General features: G+C 41.8%; 1 protein-coding gene and 1 long non-coding RNA gene across 2 annotated transcripts in view; one reads left to right on the top strand and one right to left on the bottom strand.

Moving 5' to 3' along the window:
* Positions 1 to 19,591, top strand: part of KIF5C (kinesin family member 5C) — a 164,003-nt gene that overhangs the window by 71,301 nt on the left and 73,111 nt on the right. The window contains exons 7-10 of the mRNA XM_025912817.2: positions 454 to 541; positions 6,034 to 6,158; positions 8,773 to 8,877; positions 9,248 to 9,396. Of these exons, the coding sequence (XP_025768602.1) occupies positions 454 to 541; positions 6,034 to 6,158; positions 8,773 to 8,877; positions 9,248 to 9,396 (467 nt within the window). The remainder of the gene's footprint in view (positions 1 to 453; positions 542 to 6,033; positions 6,159 to 8,772; positions 8,878 to 9,247; positions 9,397 to 19,591) is intronic.
* LOC147578468 (uncharacterized) lies at positions 111 to 6,914 on the bottom strand. Its single transcript, XR_015255218.1, has 3 exons — positions 6,662 to 6,914; positions 1,108 to 1,241; positions 111 to 363 (listed from the first exon to the last, which is right to left on the bottom strand). It is a non-coding gene; the product is annotated as an uncharacterized LOC147578468 (long non-coding RNA).

Consider the following 19,591-nt stretch of genomic DNA (forward strand, 5'->3'; position numbering starts at 1 on the left):
ACATGTGAAGAGGCTTTTATATGGAGGATAATTGCTTATACTTTGTAGTTAGGGGAAGCCCAGCAGAGCATCATGTCTAGAATGTGTCTAACTAAAGTTGGGGACTAGAATGGAAGGCAAAGCAAAATTTCATCCATTTCTTTTTCTGTCACTGGTTTTCTTTATTCTGTCTCAGAAACAGAAACTCATGCTGTTGAGTAAGAACAGGTATTTAAAAATCTAGGCAAATCTGGCATTTCTTTTATGGTTTACTTCTGGGTTTCCCAAGGTTTGCTCAGACTTCTTTTTCATGTAGAATTCAAGCCAGAAGCAGGAGAAAAAGTGGTGGGATCAACACTGGAGCCTTTCTCTTAATCTGCACCTCTAGGAGAAAAATGGGAAAATGTTTAGCTGTCTTAAAATACCGGTGTTTTCCGGTCCTTTAACGGTGAACCTGAACTGACTCTTTTGCAGGGGTGCACCGAGCGCTTTGTGTCAAGCCCCGAGGAAGTCATGGATGTGATAGATGAAGGCAAAGCAAACCGACATGTGGCTGTAACAAGTAAGCTTGGTGTCCTGTTCCCTCCCCTGTGAGTCAGGGTACAAGTATCTGCCCACCCGCCAGGATGGCTGGGTTATGAGGTCCAAAGGAAATAATTCAGGGGAAGGCAGTTGTAAAGCAGTGGCTTGGATGCAGACACACAGGTGTGTGCAGTCTGAGTGCATCTAGGCACATCGTGGGAAGCAGTGCCTTCTGCTGTGCAGGGAACTCTGGGAAATAGCGGGTGAGGTTCTCTGGGCCCTGGCAGCACCCTTTGTCTGGACCCTGGGGAAAACAAGCAACCCACCGAGACAAGGGGATTAAAAGTCAGCTTCTAAATGTATTTCAATCATGTTGTTGTTCAGGTTAAAAAAAATTACAAATGAGCAAATTTTATATGGCCAGTCATATGTGTGGAAAGAAACCACACTAGATTTCTGCCCTGTGTAAAAAGGGAAAAGGAAAGCCAGGAGGAGCTCAGAAAGAGCTGGGAGCGTTATTGAAAACTTTTCTAGGCTGTGTTAATCACAGGCGTGTTCAGGTCAGCTTGTTTTTCTTGCATTGCCTTCCTCGGTGTTTGCACGCACCTTGGGGAAGTGGTCATAAGTTGTTAGAGCAGCAGAGGCTCCATGAAAAGATGGTGGCTGTCTGTCTTATTCGGAGGGATGTGGACAAACCAGAGTGAGTTCAGATGAAGAGGAGCTGAGAGAACTAGGGATTCCTAGCTTGGAAGAAAGAAAAAACTCTGAGGAGGACATATGGACGATGTACTATTTCTCAACATGTTCAAGTTGCTGTCATTAAGAAACTTAGTGTGCTTTGTATGATCCAAATGGTGGACCACCCAGGGTTGTGGAAGCTACAGGGGGGCAGGTTTTGACCAACCACAAGAACTCTCTGATCCTGATAGCTGCCCCAAGTAAAGCCTGCTGCCTAGAGGGGCAGGGAGTTCCCTGTGATGTATACAAGAGATTAAGGCATTGGTTGGTTGACTGGTCAAGCCTCTTTAAGTCTCTCCCATCCAAGGCTCTATGATTCTGTCACCCAGAACTGTAATTCTCAACCTGTTCTTTACCCAACCTACTATCAGATGATAATTACATATGTGGCAGATTTCATAGGTGAGCCTAGACATGTATACAGTGTAGGTTAAATTCTACTTATTTCTCTTCTGCTTACACATATACTTGAAAGAATGTAAGCCTGATATTCTTATCATAATAGTATCTCTCATTTATAGGTAAATTATTTACTTGATTTCTTCAGCTGTTGTTAGTCATGAGTTATTCAGGACATACTTGACAATCCATCGTGGCCCCTTGGTTCAGAACTGTTGGTCTAGAACATTACTAGTTTTCTTATCATTCTGGTAAGCTGGTTTTTAAATGATTTTGGCAAGATACGCATAACATTAAACTTACCATTTTAACCGTTTTTATGGGTACAATTCAGTAGCCTTACATCCATTCACAATGCTGTACAACTATCACCACTATCCATTTCCAGAATTTAATCATCCCAAAGTTAAACCCCATGCCCATCAAACAATAACTCCCCACACTTCCTCTTCCCAACTCCTGGTAACCACTACACTACTTTGTGTCTCAATGGATTCGACCGCTCTAGCTGCCTCACATAAGTGAAGTAACATAGGTCCTCCTGTGACTTGTTTCACGTAGCATAACATCTGCAAGGTCCATCCAATATGTAGCGTATGTCAGAATTTCCTTTCTTTTTGAAATGCTAATATTCTGTTGTACATGTATACTGCATTTTGTTTATTCATTCATCCATAGTTAGACGTGTAGACCCTGTGTTGCTTCCACCTTCTGGCTGTTGTGAATAATACTGCTATGAACATGGCTGTATAAATATCTGTTCAAGTGTCTGCTTTCAGTTCTTCTGGGCATATACCCAGAACTGGAATTGCTGGATCATATGTTAATTGTACTTTGAAGTTTTTAAGGAACTGCCATGCTATTTTCCATGCAGCTGCACCATTTTACATTCCTACCGACAAGAGCGCGCAAGTTTTAATTTCTCCACATCCTTGCCATTACTTCTATTTTTGTTTCTTTTAAAGGTTATTGATGTATTTATGTTTGTATGTATGTATTTATTTTAGAGTGAGATGGGGAGAGGGGCAGAGGGTGGGGGGGAGGGTGGGAGGGAGGGAGGGAGAGAGAGAGAGAGAGAGAGAGAGAGAGAGAGAATCTTAAGCAGTCTCCACCATCAACAGTCAGCATGGAGCCCAATGCGGGGCTGGATTCCACAACTCTGGGATCATGACCTGAACTGAGATCAAGAGTTGGACACTTAACCGACTGAGTCATCCAGGCGCTGCTATTTTTGTTTTCAGTAACCATGCTAATAGGTGTGATGTGTGAGGTCACTGTGGTTTGATTCGCATTTCACTAATGTTTAGTGATGGTTGGCATTTTTTCATGTGTTTATTGGCCATTTGTACATTGTCTTTGAGGAAATGTCTGTTTAGGTCCTTTGCTCATTTTATAATTAGGTTGTTTTATTCTCGTTATTGATTTATAGGAGCTCTTATCTTATTCTTGATCTAAATTCTTTATCAGATATGTGATTTGCAAATCTTGTCTCTCATTCTGTGGGTTGCCTTTTCATTCTGTCGATACTTCCTTTCATGAATGAAAGTTTAATTTTGATAAAGTGCAATTTATCTATTTTTCTTGTTGTTGCTTAAGGTTTTGGTGTTATTGCCAAGAAATCATTGGTAAACTCAGTGTTATGAAACATTTCCCTTATGTTTTCTTCTAAGGGTTTATAATTTTAGCTTTTACATGTAGGTTTTTGATCCTTTTTATGTTAATATATGGACTAGGTAAGAGTCCAACTTCATTTTTTTGCATGTGATCTCGACACTCTTGTTGAAAATTCTTCTGACCATTTTACGTGAGGGTTTATTTCTGGGCTGTCTTTCATCTGTCTATAGGTTTGCCTTTGTATCAGTACCACACTGTTTGATTACTGTAGCTTTGTAGTAAGTTTGAAATCAGTAAATGTGAGAACTTCAGTTTTGTTCTTTTTCAAGATTGTTTTGGCTATTTGGGGTTCCTTGAAATTCCATATGAATTTTAGGATGGGCTTTTCTATTTCTGTAAAAAACACAACGAGGATCTTGATACAGATTATATTAAATCTTTAGACTGGTTTTGGTAGTATTGACATCTTCACTATGTGAAGTCTTCCGACCCATTTATTTATGTCTTCTTACATTTTGTAGTTTTGTTTTTAATTTTTATTTTCTTCTTTTTTTTTTTTAATTTTTTTTCAACGTTTTTTATTTATTTTTGGGACAGAGAGAGACAGAGCATGAACGGGGGAGGGGCAGAGAGAGAGGGAGACACAGAATCGGAAACAGGCTCCAGGCTCCGAGCCATCAGCCCAGAGCCTGATGCGGGGCTCGAACTCACGGACCGCGAGATCGTGACCTGGCTGAAGTCGGACGCTTAACCGACTGCGCCACCCAGGCGCCCCTGTTTTTAATTTTTAAAAAAGGTTTTATTTTTTTAAGTACTGTCTACACCCAACACCGGGCTCAAACTTATAACCCTATGACCAAGAGTTGCATATTCTACCGACTGAGCCATGCAGCTACCCCTCTTTGTGTAGTGTTTAGTATACAGTATTTTATTTCCTTGGTTAAGTTTACTCCTAAGTACCTTACTCTTTTTGTTGATACTTTAAATAGAATGATTTTCTTTTCAGATTGTTTATTGTTAGTATATAGAAATGTGACTGATTTTTACATATTATTTTTGTATCTTGCAACTTTGCCAAATTCATTTATCAGTTTTGACTTATTTTGTTGTGGAATCTTTAGTTTTTTCCCGTATATTCTAGAAAGTTTTGTTTTGTTTTGTTGCTGCCAGAGGAAGCAGCTTTTATTCATGCATTATCTCCAGAAACCAAAAGGACTATCAGCACCTCCTATTCTTCCTGGAGAAGGGAAGAGAGAGATATTACCTTTTGGTTTCCCCAAGCCCTGGTCTTTCCCCTCTTTGGGTAGCCTTAGAAATTCAGTAGCAATACTGTTGCTTATTTTTTTCAACATTGCCTGATGCAGCTACTTAGTAACACTTATTGGTGAAGGAGGATGAGGGGAAGCAGTTGGATGAGTAAGAGTAATGCACAAAAAACAGGAACACAGCCTATTAAAGGTCCCTCTGTCCTGCCTCCGTGGCTTGATCCTTTATTGGTTGCATTTTTCTTTATGCTGATTCACACTTTTCTGAATCAGATTGGGGATTTCCACCATCAGCCATGGAGCCAGCCCCAGAGCTCTGAGATGAGCTAGTCTAAACTTGAGCACATTCCTGGTCCACAAAGGCTTAAAGTGATCGATCAGGCATATTTTGCCACCCCTGTACATCTCTGCTGTTTTTCTATCAAATTCAAGGACTATAATTTCTGGAGTGGCAGTGGCATATGTGATAGGAATGTCAGACTGGACGTCAGACTCATGGAGGTCATGGGTGTACCAGCATTTTCCAAAACACCGAGTCCCTTCCTTGTTGGACTCTAGTTGGAACCAATCATTGTCCAGATTCTTGTTGTTCTCTACATATCGGATAGGAGACTCCTATCCAGGGTCCAAAAACGTTTCTATTTCTAGTGTTTGGCACTAATGAAGCATATTTAATCTGATACTTTAAATAGAATTGTTTTCTTTTCAGATTGTTTATTGTTAGTATATAGAAATGCTATGCACCGAGCATGGGTTATAGAACTGTACTAAAAAAAGAACTCTTAAACCTTAAGATCATAATCCCTCCTTAAGAAAGCTTGTGATAGTACTGATAAGCAAGGCTTACACACATGACAGAGATAGAATACTTCCAACACTAACCACAATGATAAAGGGTGAGGGACTTAAGGTGAGGGGAGAGGGAGGTGTGAGCTCTTTGCTGCCAAGGCTCAGGCTGGAGCAAGATGTTGGAACATGGGAGGGGGTGCTTCAGACAAAGCTAAAGAATCTGTTATCTTGGATCACTGACTAGGATTCTTAATTTCTTAGCTGTGTGAAGTTATTTTAAATCTTTCATTTCTAGAACAAGCATTGTTTGTTTTTGTTTGTTTGTTTGTTTGTTTTTAAAGAAACTGGTTTTAGATATGTTTAAAAATTGACTGTACTGGGGCACCTGGGTGGCTCAGTCAGTTAAGCGTCTGACTCTTGATTTTGGCTCAGGTCATGATCTCATGATTTGTGAGTTCAAGCCCTGTGTTGGGCTCTGTGCAGACAGCACAGAGCCTACTTGGGATTCTCTCTCTCTCTCTCTCTCTCTCTCTCATTGCCCCTCCCTGCCTCCTTCTCTCTCTCTCAAAATAAATAACTAAACTTAAATTTTTTTTTTTTAGAGAATTGGCTGGACTTACTTTAAAAAATGGAGCTATTAAGCATGATTTGTTGTGCTTTTTAGATGAGCAACTTGCTACCTAAACTTCTTGTTCTTTGCAGAGCAGTAAACTATTTTCCTTTTCAGATATGAATGAACACAGCTCGAGAAGTCACAGTATCTTCCTGATCAATATTAAACAAGAGAATGTAGAGACCGAAAAAAAGCTCAGTGGGAAGCTGTATCTAGTTGATTTGGCCGGGAGCGAAAAGGTAATTGGTTCCTTATTTGTATTGTCTATAATTTTCCCTGTTATCTGCTTCAGTGTGGAGTGGTATACTTCTTACATCTTTTCTGTCCCCGGGTTTCAAAGAGCTTTTAAAGTTTCTGTTGTGCCAAGATGGTATGAAGTCTAACCTTCATTTTCCTGCCCTCTCATTTCTGGTCCTGAAGTCCCCCATTCACGTCACAGGAAGTGCTGTGAGTGCCAGTTCGGGCATGTGCTGAATAGGCCCCAGTGAGGAAGATAGGCAAGCCTCAGTGTGCACTTAGCCTGGCAAAGGCAGCCTTGCAAATGAGGAAGGGACATGACCTTCTGAGGAAAGGGAAGATCCCCATGTTGTGCCAGACTCAAATAGGCCGGAAACTGGTTTGCCGTTGGACTGTGGCAGTCCTGCCTTTGTAGGTTTGTTTGCTGATAGAAGATCTGGAACCTGGGGCTCTTCCTGCATTCCCTGCTTCTCTCTGCAATAGGTGTGGTCTGATGGGGCCTCACCTGGGCAGCCTCACTTCCTTGAGGCTCCAGTCACTTCCTGGAGCCAGGGTTTTGGCCCAAAGCCCTGCACCTCTGGTTTTATCAAGGCTTTCTTTTGGCCTCTGTCCCATGCTCTCCGAGGCACTGGCTGAGGCCATGCTCTAGACCAGATAGGCTCCATAGAGCCTCCTACCTGCCCCTGCCTGGCCTCCCGCCTGTCTCGCCCAGCCTCACTTCCATAGCATTACCAGAGGCTCCTGCTGCCACACCCTGGCTGGGGCACTGCTCCCCTTGGGTGACATCACAGAGCCAGTCCCTGTGCACAATACCATGCGCACTCCATCACTGATGATCTCATGCTGACTGTCCCCATCAGGGCCAGCCCTAAAGCTTGGTCCATCTCCTGAACTGCCTAGTTGATTCCCAATTGCTGCACCCCACCAGTGAGCTGCTATCTGCCAAGCTATGGCCACTAATGTCCATGTAAGTAATGGCTACATGAAATGTTCTCCTGTGTGCATGTGTAAAGCTGTGAGTGGAATGTCATCTGGATGTTCCTGGAAAACTTTCTGGTTGGGAACCCAAAATTTTACTGGTACGGGCTTGTAACTTTAATTAAACAGACACGCACCAGAATGGGAATACAGAGCAGCATCGCTCAGTTCTAGACTAACCGTTAGCAACCAGACCATGCTTTGCTGGTCTGGAGAGAGAGCCCATTGGCCCCTTTGCTCTTCCCTCTTTCCCTCCAGAGCACAGAGGTGAGTGTCCGGGACCTAACTGCAGCTGGAAAAGCCTAATGGCAGTTCAGTGTGGAGGCCTGTCCCCTGCAGTGTCAGATACTGGTGGGATATTTTAAAGTCATGGTCCTGCACATTGTTTCTTTTGCTCACATCGGTTTTCCTTTGCCCCAGAAGTGTCCACATGAATGTGTCAGTGTGATCTACTAGAATGAACTCTGGGCTGTAAGCCCCAACTCCCCTAAATATGTTCTTCCCTTGGGCTGGCAATTTGACATCTCTGGAGTGCAAATCTTCCTTGTCTGTAACAGGAAGGCAATTGCACCTGCCTTGCGCATTTCATGGAGTGAAGGTGCTCACATATGAAAGCACCTTAAACAACACGGTGTGAATGGGCTGTTATTACTTGTGACCCATCAGCTGCATTATTTCTGTGTCAGCAGTGGTATCTACACACACAGTTCTCAGAGATGAACGTCTGTTGTATTTGAAAACACCTCCCCCTAGACGTGCACTCATTCCTATCATTAGGAGTTTCTCCTTTATTTGTAATTGAAATCAGTCTTCGTGCCGTGTAAAATCGTTTCCCTGCTTTCCTTTCTTCAGAGAGCAGCTGCCCATCCCACATCGTTTGTCCAGTCAGCAGAGCCACGGATCACGTTGTGTTCCCTGTTTCCCTAGCATCTGTACACTGCTCTCTACCTAGAGCAGATGCTGTCAGGATGAGATTGTCAGTAATAACACAGCAGAGGAGGAGCTGCGAGTGGTCCCTCTGGCTGCAGAGGGGAAAAGACAATTCCACAACGTAATAGACATTTTCTTGACTTTGATGCCCCCAGGTAGCTTTCCTTTTGGATGATTGTTCCCTTTTTCCTTGCTATGAGAGTAAGCAAGGGAGGGAACAGAGTCTGGACAACTCTTGCCACCTCTTATCCCTTGCCTGAAGTTGGAGCTCATAATTTACACTTCCCCAATATGTCCATTCCTCATGGCCAGGGTGTTTTTGCTTCAGGTGTTGCCCTGGGCTCCCTCTGGCATGGAGACTGTGGCTCAGGCTTGCAGGGCCTTGGTCCTGTGACAGCACAGGGAGCCTGGTTCCCCTGGATGGATGTCCCCCTGGGATGCATCCAGCTCCACCCCTTGAGGCGCATCAGCCATTCTCCTAAAACCTAATTGAGAGGAAAATGATGAGAGAGAACAAATCCCTAGCCTCAGGCACAGGGAAGGTTTGATCAATGTGCTTCTTACTCACTTTTATTTTTTCTTGCATTCCAGGAGGATTCACATCCACCTCCCTCAACCCCCAGCCCTGTGCCCTCCTGCGAATTGGAATTTTCTACTCTGTGCTTTTGCTGTCCTGTGCAGCTCACTGCTTTCTCTTCTCTCTGGTAGGTCAGCAAGACTGGTGCCGAGGGAGCTGTTCTCGACGAAGCTAAAAATATCAATAAATCTTTGTCTGCTCTTGGAAACGTGATCTCTGCCTTGGCAGAAGGGACAGTAAGTGATCCTGTCCCCATCTATGAAATGAAATTATGAGAAGCCGCTTTTTGGGTCTGTGTATTCTCTTTGCCACATACCCCAGAGATTCGTTTATTTTTCTTTGGAAAAAGACAGAGGGAATCCTGGCTGTACACACCCTGCCTGCTGGGAGATCTAGTCCATTAAAATGTATGAATGGTGCTGCTAATTTCCTATTACCAGGTCTCAGAATGGGCACTCTAAACTTTGGCCGAATCCAAAGACCGGGCAACAAATTCTTATTTCACACATCTTCCTAAGCCCGGTGTCTCCAACACCAGCTTGCTTATGTTTTTTCTCTGAATGGACAATGGCTATGATAGCCAATACTTTTTCTTTTCCTAAATAGAAAACACACGTACCATATCGGGACAGCAAGATGACTCGAATTCTTCAGGACTCTCTGGGTGGGAACTGTAGAACCACCATCGTTATTTGCTGCTCTCCTTCTGTCTTCAATGAGGCTGAGACCAAGTCAACACTGATGTTTGGGCAAAGGTGGGTGTGGTCTCTCGTTTCCAGGCTCTGAGCTGGGTCTTGGGTGTAGGGAATGAGTGGTGAGGGCTAGTGTCAGCGAGGAAGTAGTGTGAGGGGGCGAGCAGCCTATTACTAAATGGCATCCAGCAGGTAAAGCCTGTAAACTTGAGGCGTCATTCATCGAGGCCAAAGAATAACTATGTGTTAAAATACTGGGCAGAAATATAGCCAGTCAGGGCTATGATACTTAAGAAAATGCTCAGACTTATTATAGATGCGATTGCTCATAATTCAATGGGGTGCTGCTTTTGTTCTGTATGGAACTAAGTCTTACAGGTTCACAGGATTTTAAGTGTGTACAGCTCAAGACTGATAACTACCTTTAACTCCAGTATTTGGGATCCACCGCGGAGTTAATAGAACCAGAAACTTGGATGACTGTAGAGTAGTTGCATCAATATAAAAGGGGGCTAAGGAAATCCTCATACTAACCCTGGGAGTAGGAAGGTGGCTGCTATCTTCCCTCCTTCAAAAATGTCCAAATAGAATCCCCGGATCTCTGAGAACTAACAGTTGGGCAGCAGGGCAGCATGCTAATCCCGAGACAACCTTCCCGTGTGTGAGTTAGGGCGTGCCCTCCTGCCCTTCCTGCCCAGCCCTCCCCACAGCCCAGGGCCCACCTCCTTCAGCCGTGGTCCCTCAGCATCAGTTCAGCATGTGGTTTCTTGTGCCCTTGTGCCCTTCCATCCTGAACAGCTGTGCGATCTTCAGACAAGTCACTAGTTCTCTTTGAGCTTTAGCTGCCTTATTTGTAAATGGATGCACAGAGCTCTCCCCCTAGCTTCCTCCCGGGAGTGTGATGTATGGTTATGCCTGAGACATAGATTAAGATGCCTGGAGAAAGGACAGATGGGGGTGGGCATTCTGCACGAAATTGTTACGACTTGTCTAAACTGCATTAAACCCCAGTCATTTCCTGATCCCACAACAGAACATAGAATTACGCAGTCATGGCACCTGTGGGATATCTAAATAAATAATAATTACATCAAAGTGTTGTAGAACTAATCTGTCTTTTATACTGGATTTGGGTCCTTTACTTCTCATATTACTCCCTTGATTATTCAAATGCTTAGGTCAGTGGATTGCAGTAGGATAGCGCCTACTTTTCTCAAGGGTCACGGGATACTTATAAACCAGTATAAGTGTGTGGGAAACAGGCTACCATGGTGATCATCCTGCCTGTCCTGTCTCTCCTGGTCTCTTCATCTTAAGCTTTAACATTTTTGTCTGAAGACGTGTTTGAGCAAACCAGCACCAAATGCTTTTATGGAGGAAATATCTCTTTAATAAAAGTTTCTCACTTGCAAAGCAAAAAATAATCTGAATCATTGCAAGCCAACGTTGTCCTAGGGCACAGGTATCTGTCTCAGGGTTGCTGTTGTGAGTGGGCATTTGCAGCTGTCTATAGGAAGAGTCTTGGTATAAGTCCAAACGATTATCCTTTCTTCTGATTTTCATGAGGCAATTGTCAGCATCGTCATTATTGCTGGCAGTTTTTTTAGGGCTCGGCATGTGCCAGGAGTGTCAAATCTGTGTGGCAGATCTATCAGGTGGGCCTGACCTCACCTGTGTACAAAGGATGACTTTGAGGCTTAGACTCAAAGCTGTTAGGTGCTGTGCCTGAGTCCACATAGCCACTAAATGACTGGATGACATAGGATGGGGACTGTAGTGTTTGACCCACAGCCTCTTTTTAAATTTTTTTTTAATGTTTATTTATTTTTGAGAGAGACAGAGACAGAGCACAAGTGGGGAAGGGCCAGAGAGAGAGGGAGACGCAGAATCTGAGCACGCTCCAGGCTCTGAGCTATCAGCTGATAGCTGGGGCTTGAACTCATAAACCATAAGATCATGACCTGAGCCGAAGCTGGACGTTAACTGACTGAGCCACCCAAACTCCCCTTGACCCACGGCCTCTTATATGCAGGCTGCTTGATCAGGAACCTCAATGAGCACAGGCTTCTGGGTCAGTAACTCCATTTTGAAGCCAAGTTCTGCTGCTGATACATTCCTCTCTCTTGTTTACTTCTCTCTGGGACTCTGTTTTCGTCTGTAGGGAGAAATGTTATAACGCCTTCCTCTGAGAATTGTTGGGAGGATTAATGAGTTGCTTCAGTTTTTACCTAGCAGAAGGGCGGCTGGCATGTAATAGGTGTTCAGTGATTGTAGGTTTTTGTTTTCCTCCAACTTCAAAGGTGTTCAGTCTGGGAAAGTCAAAAAAATGGATGGGGCTGCCCTGAATGAAATGGAATATATGGGACAGCTGGGGATAGAAGAGGCTAGACTGAATGAGGTAGAGTTAGAATTAAGTTTCTGGAATGAAAGACTAAAGAAATACTGATGCTAATTTGGGACTCCAGGAAATAAAAATAAAGTGTCAGTTATCTTTTCAACTGGAATAGGTTGGTCTGCCATCTTTTATGAGAGTCATATGGACACTGGGCTCCATGAGGGCAGGGACTGGGTTTATCATCAGCGTCAGTTGTCCCAACAAGCAGCCAGCACAACTAGTACACAATAGAGTGTCATTAAGTAAATGCTTATTGAATGAATGAACAGATGAATCAAATGCTTATTCTGTAGGATTCCTTAGAACATTAGGACAGGTGCTGAACTATGACACCGTTATGTCCTGAAGTTTGGTTAGATTTACATCTGGTTTGTTTCCCAGCCTATAATTAGAAAGGTGTGAGCTTTTGTTCCTCTCCCTCGATCCCTGAGTTAATGGATTCTTCAAGGACATCTAAGTTCTCTATGGGGCCAATACCTGCTTTATTGTTAAATATACGCATTGAACCCAATTACACAGCAGACACGAGTCTGAACATCGGATTAGACATGGTATCTGATAGCTAATGAGATTAAGCACTTTGAACTCAGAAAAGACTGCTGGGCACATCTCAAATTCAGTGTAACGAGCATTCATTATACTCCTGTTGCAGGGGTGGTCAAACCTTGGGGCTGTACAAGGTTCCTTCATTATTCCTATGTGGTTCTTTCAAGGACATGAAGAAACTCCATATTTGTTGCCAGACGATTTTATCGTATTGATGCCCTGAATAAAACAATAGTATGTCCTTTGAAGCAGTAGAAACATGATAGAGTCTACAAATGCCTGAGGGCAGCCTACCAAGTCAGCGCTCTTTAGGATTCTCGATTGGGTACTGGAATTAAAAGGGAAAAAAATGCACATTTTCTGTTTCTTGGTTTTGGTGGTGAATGCTGCCTCTTCTATTTGGTCAGGCCTGTGCCCGTTAGTCTCTGACTGTCCAGCATTGTGCTAGAAAAGAAGCAGAAGCCATTTTCTGGGTTCTCAGAGAGCTTTTAATCTATTTGAGAGGGAACACTTGAATTTCCAGGCAGCCCAGAGTCAAAAAGCTGGACTGTGGGAAAGCAGAACACTTCCGGCTTTTAAGGGAGAAAAGATACTCAAATTAGAGCACTTTCATTGATTTTTTTTCTTTCAGCTTCCAGCATTTTATTTTTTAGCCTTTAATTACTCTTCCAAAGAACTTTCATTGCACCATTCGAAAAGGATTGTTGTCAGTTTTAGAAGTATGAACTTGAATCACCCAATTATCTCGGAAGCCTATTTAACGTACCTTGATTTGGGGTAGTAAAGCCTCCAAGGGGCAGGCCAATCAGTTTGGAGAAAGCCTGAATCAGCACATCTTTGGCACTAAGACTTTTGATTGATGTAGCATGAATAATTCAAAGGCTTTATTCGTATGTTGAATGTGGAAGGAGAGTTGATAATTTAGGGAAAGTAATTTCTTCTTTTTATACTGTGTACTTTTTTTTTTTCAAATTGTGCCACCTCTTGCCCAGTTTCGTGACAGCTGCATTGGTCCTGAGTGCTGTACATGCTAAACTCATGTCACTAGAGCATGATAACAAATTATCTGCAAGGGTAAGAGTGGACACTTTGGTGAAGGGAGACCCTTGGCTATGCTGTTAACATAAAATGGAAAAAGACTCAGATCACTCCCAGTTGGCATGTCTGTTGCTAGAACACCAATAAGGCTGATTTTGGGAGGGAGGTATACTCTGGGTGACAGAAGTTTAACCAGATGCCAAATCCTTATCCAAATCACTAATTCCTCAGTGTTTCTCGGGAGACTGGAGCTTTTCAAAAGACACAAAATTTGGAGCTTTTAATTTTTCCTTCCCTATACCCCCCACTCAGGAGCAAGGTAATGGCCTCACCAGGAAATGGCAAGGTGCTTTGCATCTGTCATGTTTTCAGAAGAAGGTTAGGTGTTTCATGAGGGAACTAGGACTCTGAGCACAATAGAAGGTGTGATGATTTTATGTGTCATCATGGCTAGGCTGTAGCCCTCAATTATTTAACCAAACACTAATCTAGGTGTTGCTATGAAGGTATTTTGTAGATGTGGTTAACATCTACCATCAGTTGACTTGAAGTAAAGCACATTACTATCCATAATATGGGTAGGCCTCATCAGTTGGAGGCCTTAAGAGCAAAAACTGAGGTTTCTCAAAGAAGAAATTCTGCCTCAAGACTGCACCATCAATCCTTCTCTGAGTTTCAACCCTGCCAGCCTGTCCAGGACTTTCCAGTCTCTGCAATCATGTAATAAATACAGAAATCTAAGGTATATCTTATACATATATACTATATATGTATACTATACCCATATGGAGATATATATATATATATATATATATATATATATATATATATGGGTATATATATATATATATATATATATATATATATGGATATATGTATGTATGGATATATATATGGATGATATATATATATATATGAATAGATATAGAGATGGATATATGTATGTGTATATATATGGATGGATATATATATATATGTATATATGGATATATATGTGTGTGTGTGTATATATATATATATATATATGGGTGGGTATATACATGTGTGTGTATGTGTATATGTGTGTGTGTGTGTGTGTATATATATATGTATATATATATATATATATATATATATATATATATGGATGGATATCTATTCATCATTTATGTACCTATATCTGTGCCATTGGTTCTGTCTCTCTGGAGAACCCTTACTGATAGGGAAGGATGCTGGGCTACCTCCTTCCACCCCACACATTACAGAGATAATCTGTGCATTGAAGGTGTGTGGTTGTATGGAGCTCCTTTTTCAAATGTCAGTACGATCCTAAACACCTGGAGAGGGAAGGAAAATGCTGAAACCAAGAGGTAGGAAGATGCCAAGAACAAACATCTTTCTGGCTCTTCCAGAGGGGCCAAAGTAATGAGAAGAAATTCCAGTGATATGTAGCGTGTATATCATTCAGAACTGACTATGGCCAGAAAGTACAAGTATAGGCAGTTATTGAGGAATTGGGTAGGGATGGGATTTATCAGGCAGAGTGATGCGAACCAAGTAACTCTATGACTCTCCTCTTCAACAAGGGCTTGATTCAGGGCCAAATTGTGAGAATGCCTAGAGAGTTTTTTCACCCATGGGGTTAACCGAGAGGGTAGAGATGGACATAGTCGGCAGTCCTAGATGCCTGGATGTGTGCTTCTGAACATGTAAGCTGCAAATTCAGTGACAGAGGGACCTGGAGGTGCTGGACAGGAAATAGAATGCTCAAGGACATGGGGGCAGGGTCTTCCTTCTGCTCCTCAGGGGAGTATGTCTAAAAGAATCCTTTTCTGACTGTCTCCCTTTGGGCATCTAGGTGGAAGACGTGCTGTGGCCTCTGCTCTTTGCTGTGCTTGGTCTGCTTTCTTCAAAGGTGGCTAACATTCATTAGCATTAAGATCTTTTAAAAACTGGATCCTGTTCCCTTCCTGTGGGGAAAGGAAGTATTATATATGGGGCAAGTCTGGATTATGTATTATTTAAGTAGTGCTTGACTCTCCAAAACAAGCAAAAACAAAGAAAGACTGCTAAACAGATACCTGATAACTGCACCCTCAAGATTTGGCTCATTTGTGCTGAATGGGTTTTGCTTTTGGGATATATATCTGAGGTTAATTAAGGTGTCCCCCTAAGTAGCCTTTGGTTAGGATTTTGCTCAGTGTCTGCTATGGATATAACTTGTGGAATAGGCTTTCATTTCTGTATACAGTTTGGGGGCTCTGGTGGAAAGACCTTGAAGGTCTTTGGAAATGAAGACTCAAGATACTTCTCTGCTCCTTTGTGAGTGATCAGATCACATCGGGATTCACCAAATGTTGTTACTGTGAGATTGACCTATAAGGATGATAAACAAGCAGTATATTCATTGCTAGAGTAAGTCTCCTGCAGATTACTGGCTTGTTTTCCTATATCACGGAGATAAACTCCCAGAACTGTGGGGCTGGGTGGTACCACTATTGCTACGTAGCTTTAGCTAGGCAAAATCGTAAAACCTGCCTTAAGAGCATTTCTCACTGTCCGCTGTCCTGTTGATTTTATGTTTCCTTGTAAGCTATTTGAAATTCTTTCAGAAACCAGGTTGAAGAGTAAATGCACATGTGTATGTACTCACAAGTCCCTGACTTGTGTCTATAACACAGTCCTTGAGTGCTCAGGATCCATGTTGATTCTCTATATTTGAACAGAGTCCAGATATAATGTTTAGTGTGATTATAGCTCGCAAGTATATGGAAAACCAAAATAAAGAGCAAAGAATGTGAAAGTTGGAAGACACTTGCATGTGCTCTAAAGTGGACAAGGCAAAAAACCAGTAGACCACTATCCAACGCACCCTGCTGGCAATGAGCTAAACATCCACACAGGGGAAAGGGAATTGTGAACGGCCAAATTAGATAGGACCTAATGATTAGGCTCCTCTATTCTGTAAATTTTCCTGAAGTTCGTGGTAAAGAGTAAAAGTGTTCGTTGTCTTTTTACTCTGGTTCTCTCCTGGGACTGAGAGACTGAGACACTCTTTATTCCATTTTGTGAGGTTGGTTTCAACATCTTAGATAGAATGTTTGTTCTGTTTGAAAGAAATAATTCCACGCACAGAGATTCAGGTATCCCTCTTAGCGACTCTAGTTTATTCCATGATCTAGAAATCATTATATCTGACTTGATTTCTTTCTATGTCACTTTATTTTTAACTTTTTTTTTTTGTTGACTGTAACATACATACAATAGAATGCATAAATTCAAGTATGCAACTCAATAAAGTTTTACAAATATATGTACACATAGAACCATCACCCAGTATCCTAGAAGCCTTTCTCTTATACCCTTCTGGTTAATACCCAGCTGTCAAGGGTGTCATCCTGACTTCTGTCAACATCAATTACTAGTGCCTGTCTTTGAACTTTGTATAAATAATGACATACACTACTGTTTTGTGTCTGGCTTCTTTTATATAACATTATAGCTTTGAAATTCACTACATTGTTAAGTATAGTAGTAGTTTCATTTTTCCTAGTTGTATTGTATTTCATTGCATGAATATAGCATATATTGTATCCATTCTACTGTTGATGGATATTTAGACTGTTTTCATTTATATTATAAGTGAAGTTACTATGACATTGTTTGTCATGTCATTAGGTAAATATTTGTCCTCATTTCTGTTGGTTATGTATCTAGGAGTAGAATTGCTAACTCATAGATATGAGATATTCAGCATTAGCAGATAGTACAAAGACTTTTCCAAGATGCCTGGAATAATTTATACTCCCTCTAGTAGCACCTGAGTGTTATAGTCTCTGTACATTCTCACCAACACTTGGTATTATCAGTTAAAAATTTCTAGCCATTCTGTTGGGCATGAGAAGTTATCTTATTATTTTATTTTACATTTCCCTGATGGCTAACCATGTTAGGTGTCCTTTTTGAGAATATTTATTGACACTTCTTTTGTGAAGTGCCTTTTCAAATCTTTGCCCAGTTTTTACACTAGTTGTCTGCTTTTTTATTATTGATTTATAGGGGTTATTTTGGCTTAAGTCTTTTATCAGATCTATGTATTGCATATATCATCTCCCACTTTGTAGCTTATGTTTTAAGTCTTCGGATCGTGACTTTTAATGAAGGGGAGTTTTTAAATTTTAATTAAGTCAAATTACTTTTATGTCCTATTGAGAAACCTTTACCTACCACAGGTCTTAAAGATATTCTCCTGTTTTCTTCTAGAGGCTTTATTATTTTACCTTTCACATTTATGTGTATGATTTATCTGGAATAGACTTTTTATATGGTATTGGGGGAGTGGATAAAGGTCACACATACCCCCTTCCTCCAGCACCATGTACTGAAAGGACCATCCTTTCCCTTTGTGCTGTATGGGCACCTTGTTGTAAATCAGATGACCTTGTAGGCTAGTATCTGTTTCTGGATGATCCATTCTGTTTCTTTTCTAAAGTTTCTGGACTATTCAGTCTCTGTTAATTACTGTGGCTGTATAATAAGTGCTGATATTCTACTCTTTAACTTCATTTTTCAAAATTGTCTTTGCTATTCTTAGCTTTTTTGCATTTCTTTGTAAATCTTAGAATCAGGTTGTTGATTTCTAAACACATATGCAAGCCTCCTGGGATTTTATTTGAGATTATTTAAAAGCTATAGAACAATTCTGGGAAGAATTGGCATCTTATCCAGTCAATGTTGGCTGATTTCTTCAAATTCTAGCTTTAGTGGATGGAAAGGCATTTGGGATGCCACTGTTCCATTTGGAATGAAATGAAGTCTAGGGCAGTCGCATGAGACAGGGTTTCCCACCATTGTTAAGAGTTCCAAATGAGAGCTCGGATTTATATCTTCCCAATGCTCCTGTGGGTCATTTCTGTACCATTTGTGCCCTGCTCTGGGCCCAGGGACAGCGACCTGTTTGGACAACTGCAATGGGCTGTCTTTGCCTCTGGCTTCACATTGGGTTCTGCCAATGGGAAGAAACATGGGCAGGTTATCAGAAGAGAAGAAAGTGAGGTCAGGGTATTGGTTTTTTGGCTCTTCCCCTGCAGGGTCACTTTGGGTTGGCTGTGTCCTCAGATTAAAGGCTGTTACAGATGCCAGTGGCCAACCACCTTCTTAGAGTTCCCTGCCTCGGTGGTGATGGTTCCCCACCACTGGTTTGGGGCACACATTGTTCATTGTTACTTCCCAACACCCTTCTCATACCTTTGGCAAATTCCCAAATTATGCAATAGAACGGGCCATCTGTTTCCTGCCAGTACCTTGATTAGTATGAAAGTGGAAGAAGAAGAATTTTCTGGACAGCTTAAAGGAATTTTGAGAATGAGGATTAGTTACGCCAGTGATAACCTTACTGGGTCTGCTCACAACAGTGTACTTCCGGCTCAACTTGCCTGAGTATAGCAGGAAGGCTCTCTCCTTCTCTTTCTGGTATCACTGCAAATCATCAAGAGACTCTTTATGATTTAAAAAGTGAGACCAGTAGCCTCAAAGTGTACCCTTAAATGCCCACAAGCATTTTAGCCATAGGTCATTTTTCACTTTTTGACTTACTGAGTTGATAATGCACGCTGCAGTGTCCGTGTTTCCACACTGCCGGCTGAGGATGTTAGAAGGTAAGGTGAGAGTGTCAAGCTGGCATAGACTGACACTAGTAATAAAACTGCCGCTATGTGAAAAATTAGAGTTGAAGCACTTCTGGGGACAGCAGCCTCAAGCTGCAATGAACGAGGGAGAACTTAACTAATTCTTAAGCGGAGTCTTACGCTGAAATCATTTAACTCCTCTTTTGACAGTTGGTTATTTAGTTGTCTGCTTTAGGAATTAATTTTTGGAGTGACATCTGTAGCCCTGGTGCGGGCTGGTGAATTTCTTTCACTGAATTAGAAATCATGTCCAAAATGGCATTTCATGACAACAGTAATTAACCTGAATCACACATCAGATAATGCTGGCAAGTATGACAGTACAAGAACTTGTGGGAGTTTAAAATGGAAAAGTGAATAGCAAATAAAACAGAATATCACATTTTTAAATGAAGTTTTTGCCTTCTTAAGAAGTAAAGAGTAAGCGGAATCCTGCTGTGGTCAATTTACATTTCAGTCGGACACATCTGCTTGTGTGTTCATTTCTGTACAAAGCTGGGTGAATCGTGTCGTTTTTAGTATCAGCCAGAGCTGTCCTGACTTTGCTCTCATCAAGTTTCCCTTGAGTAACTGTCCAGACATCCAGTGTGGGGTCACATTCCCCAGTCATATG

Source organism: Puma concolor, chromosome C1 (genome assembly GCF_028749965.1).
Source record: "Puma concolor isolate L17-30 chromosome C1, mPumCon1.1.hap2, whole genome shotgun sequence".
Taxonomy (NCBI): Eukaryota; Metazoa; Chordata; class Mammalia; order Carnivora; family Felidae; genus Puma; species Puma concolor.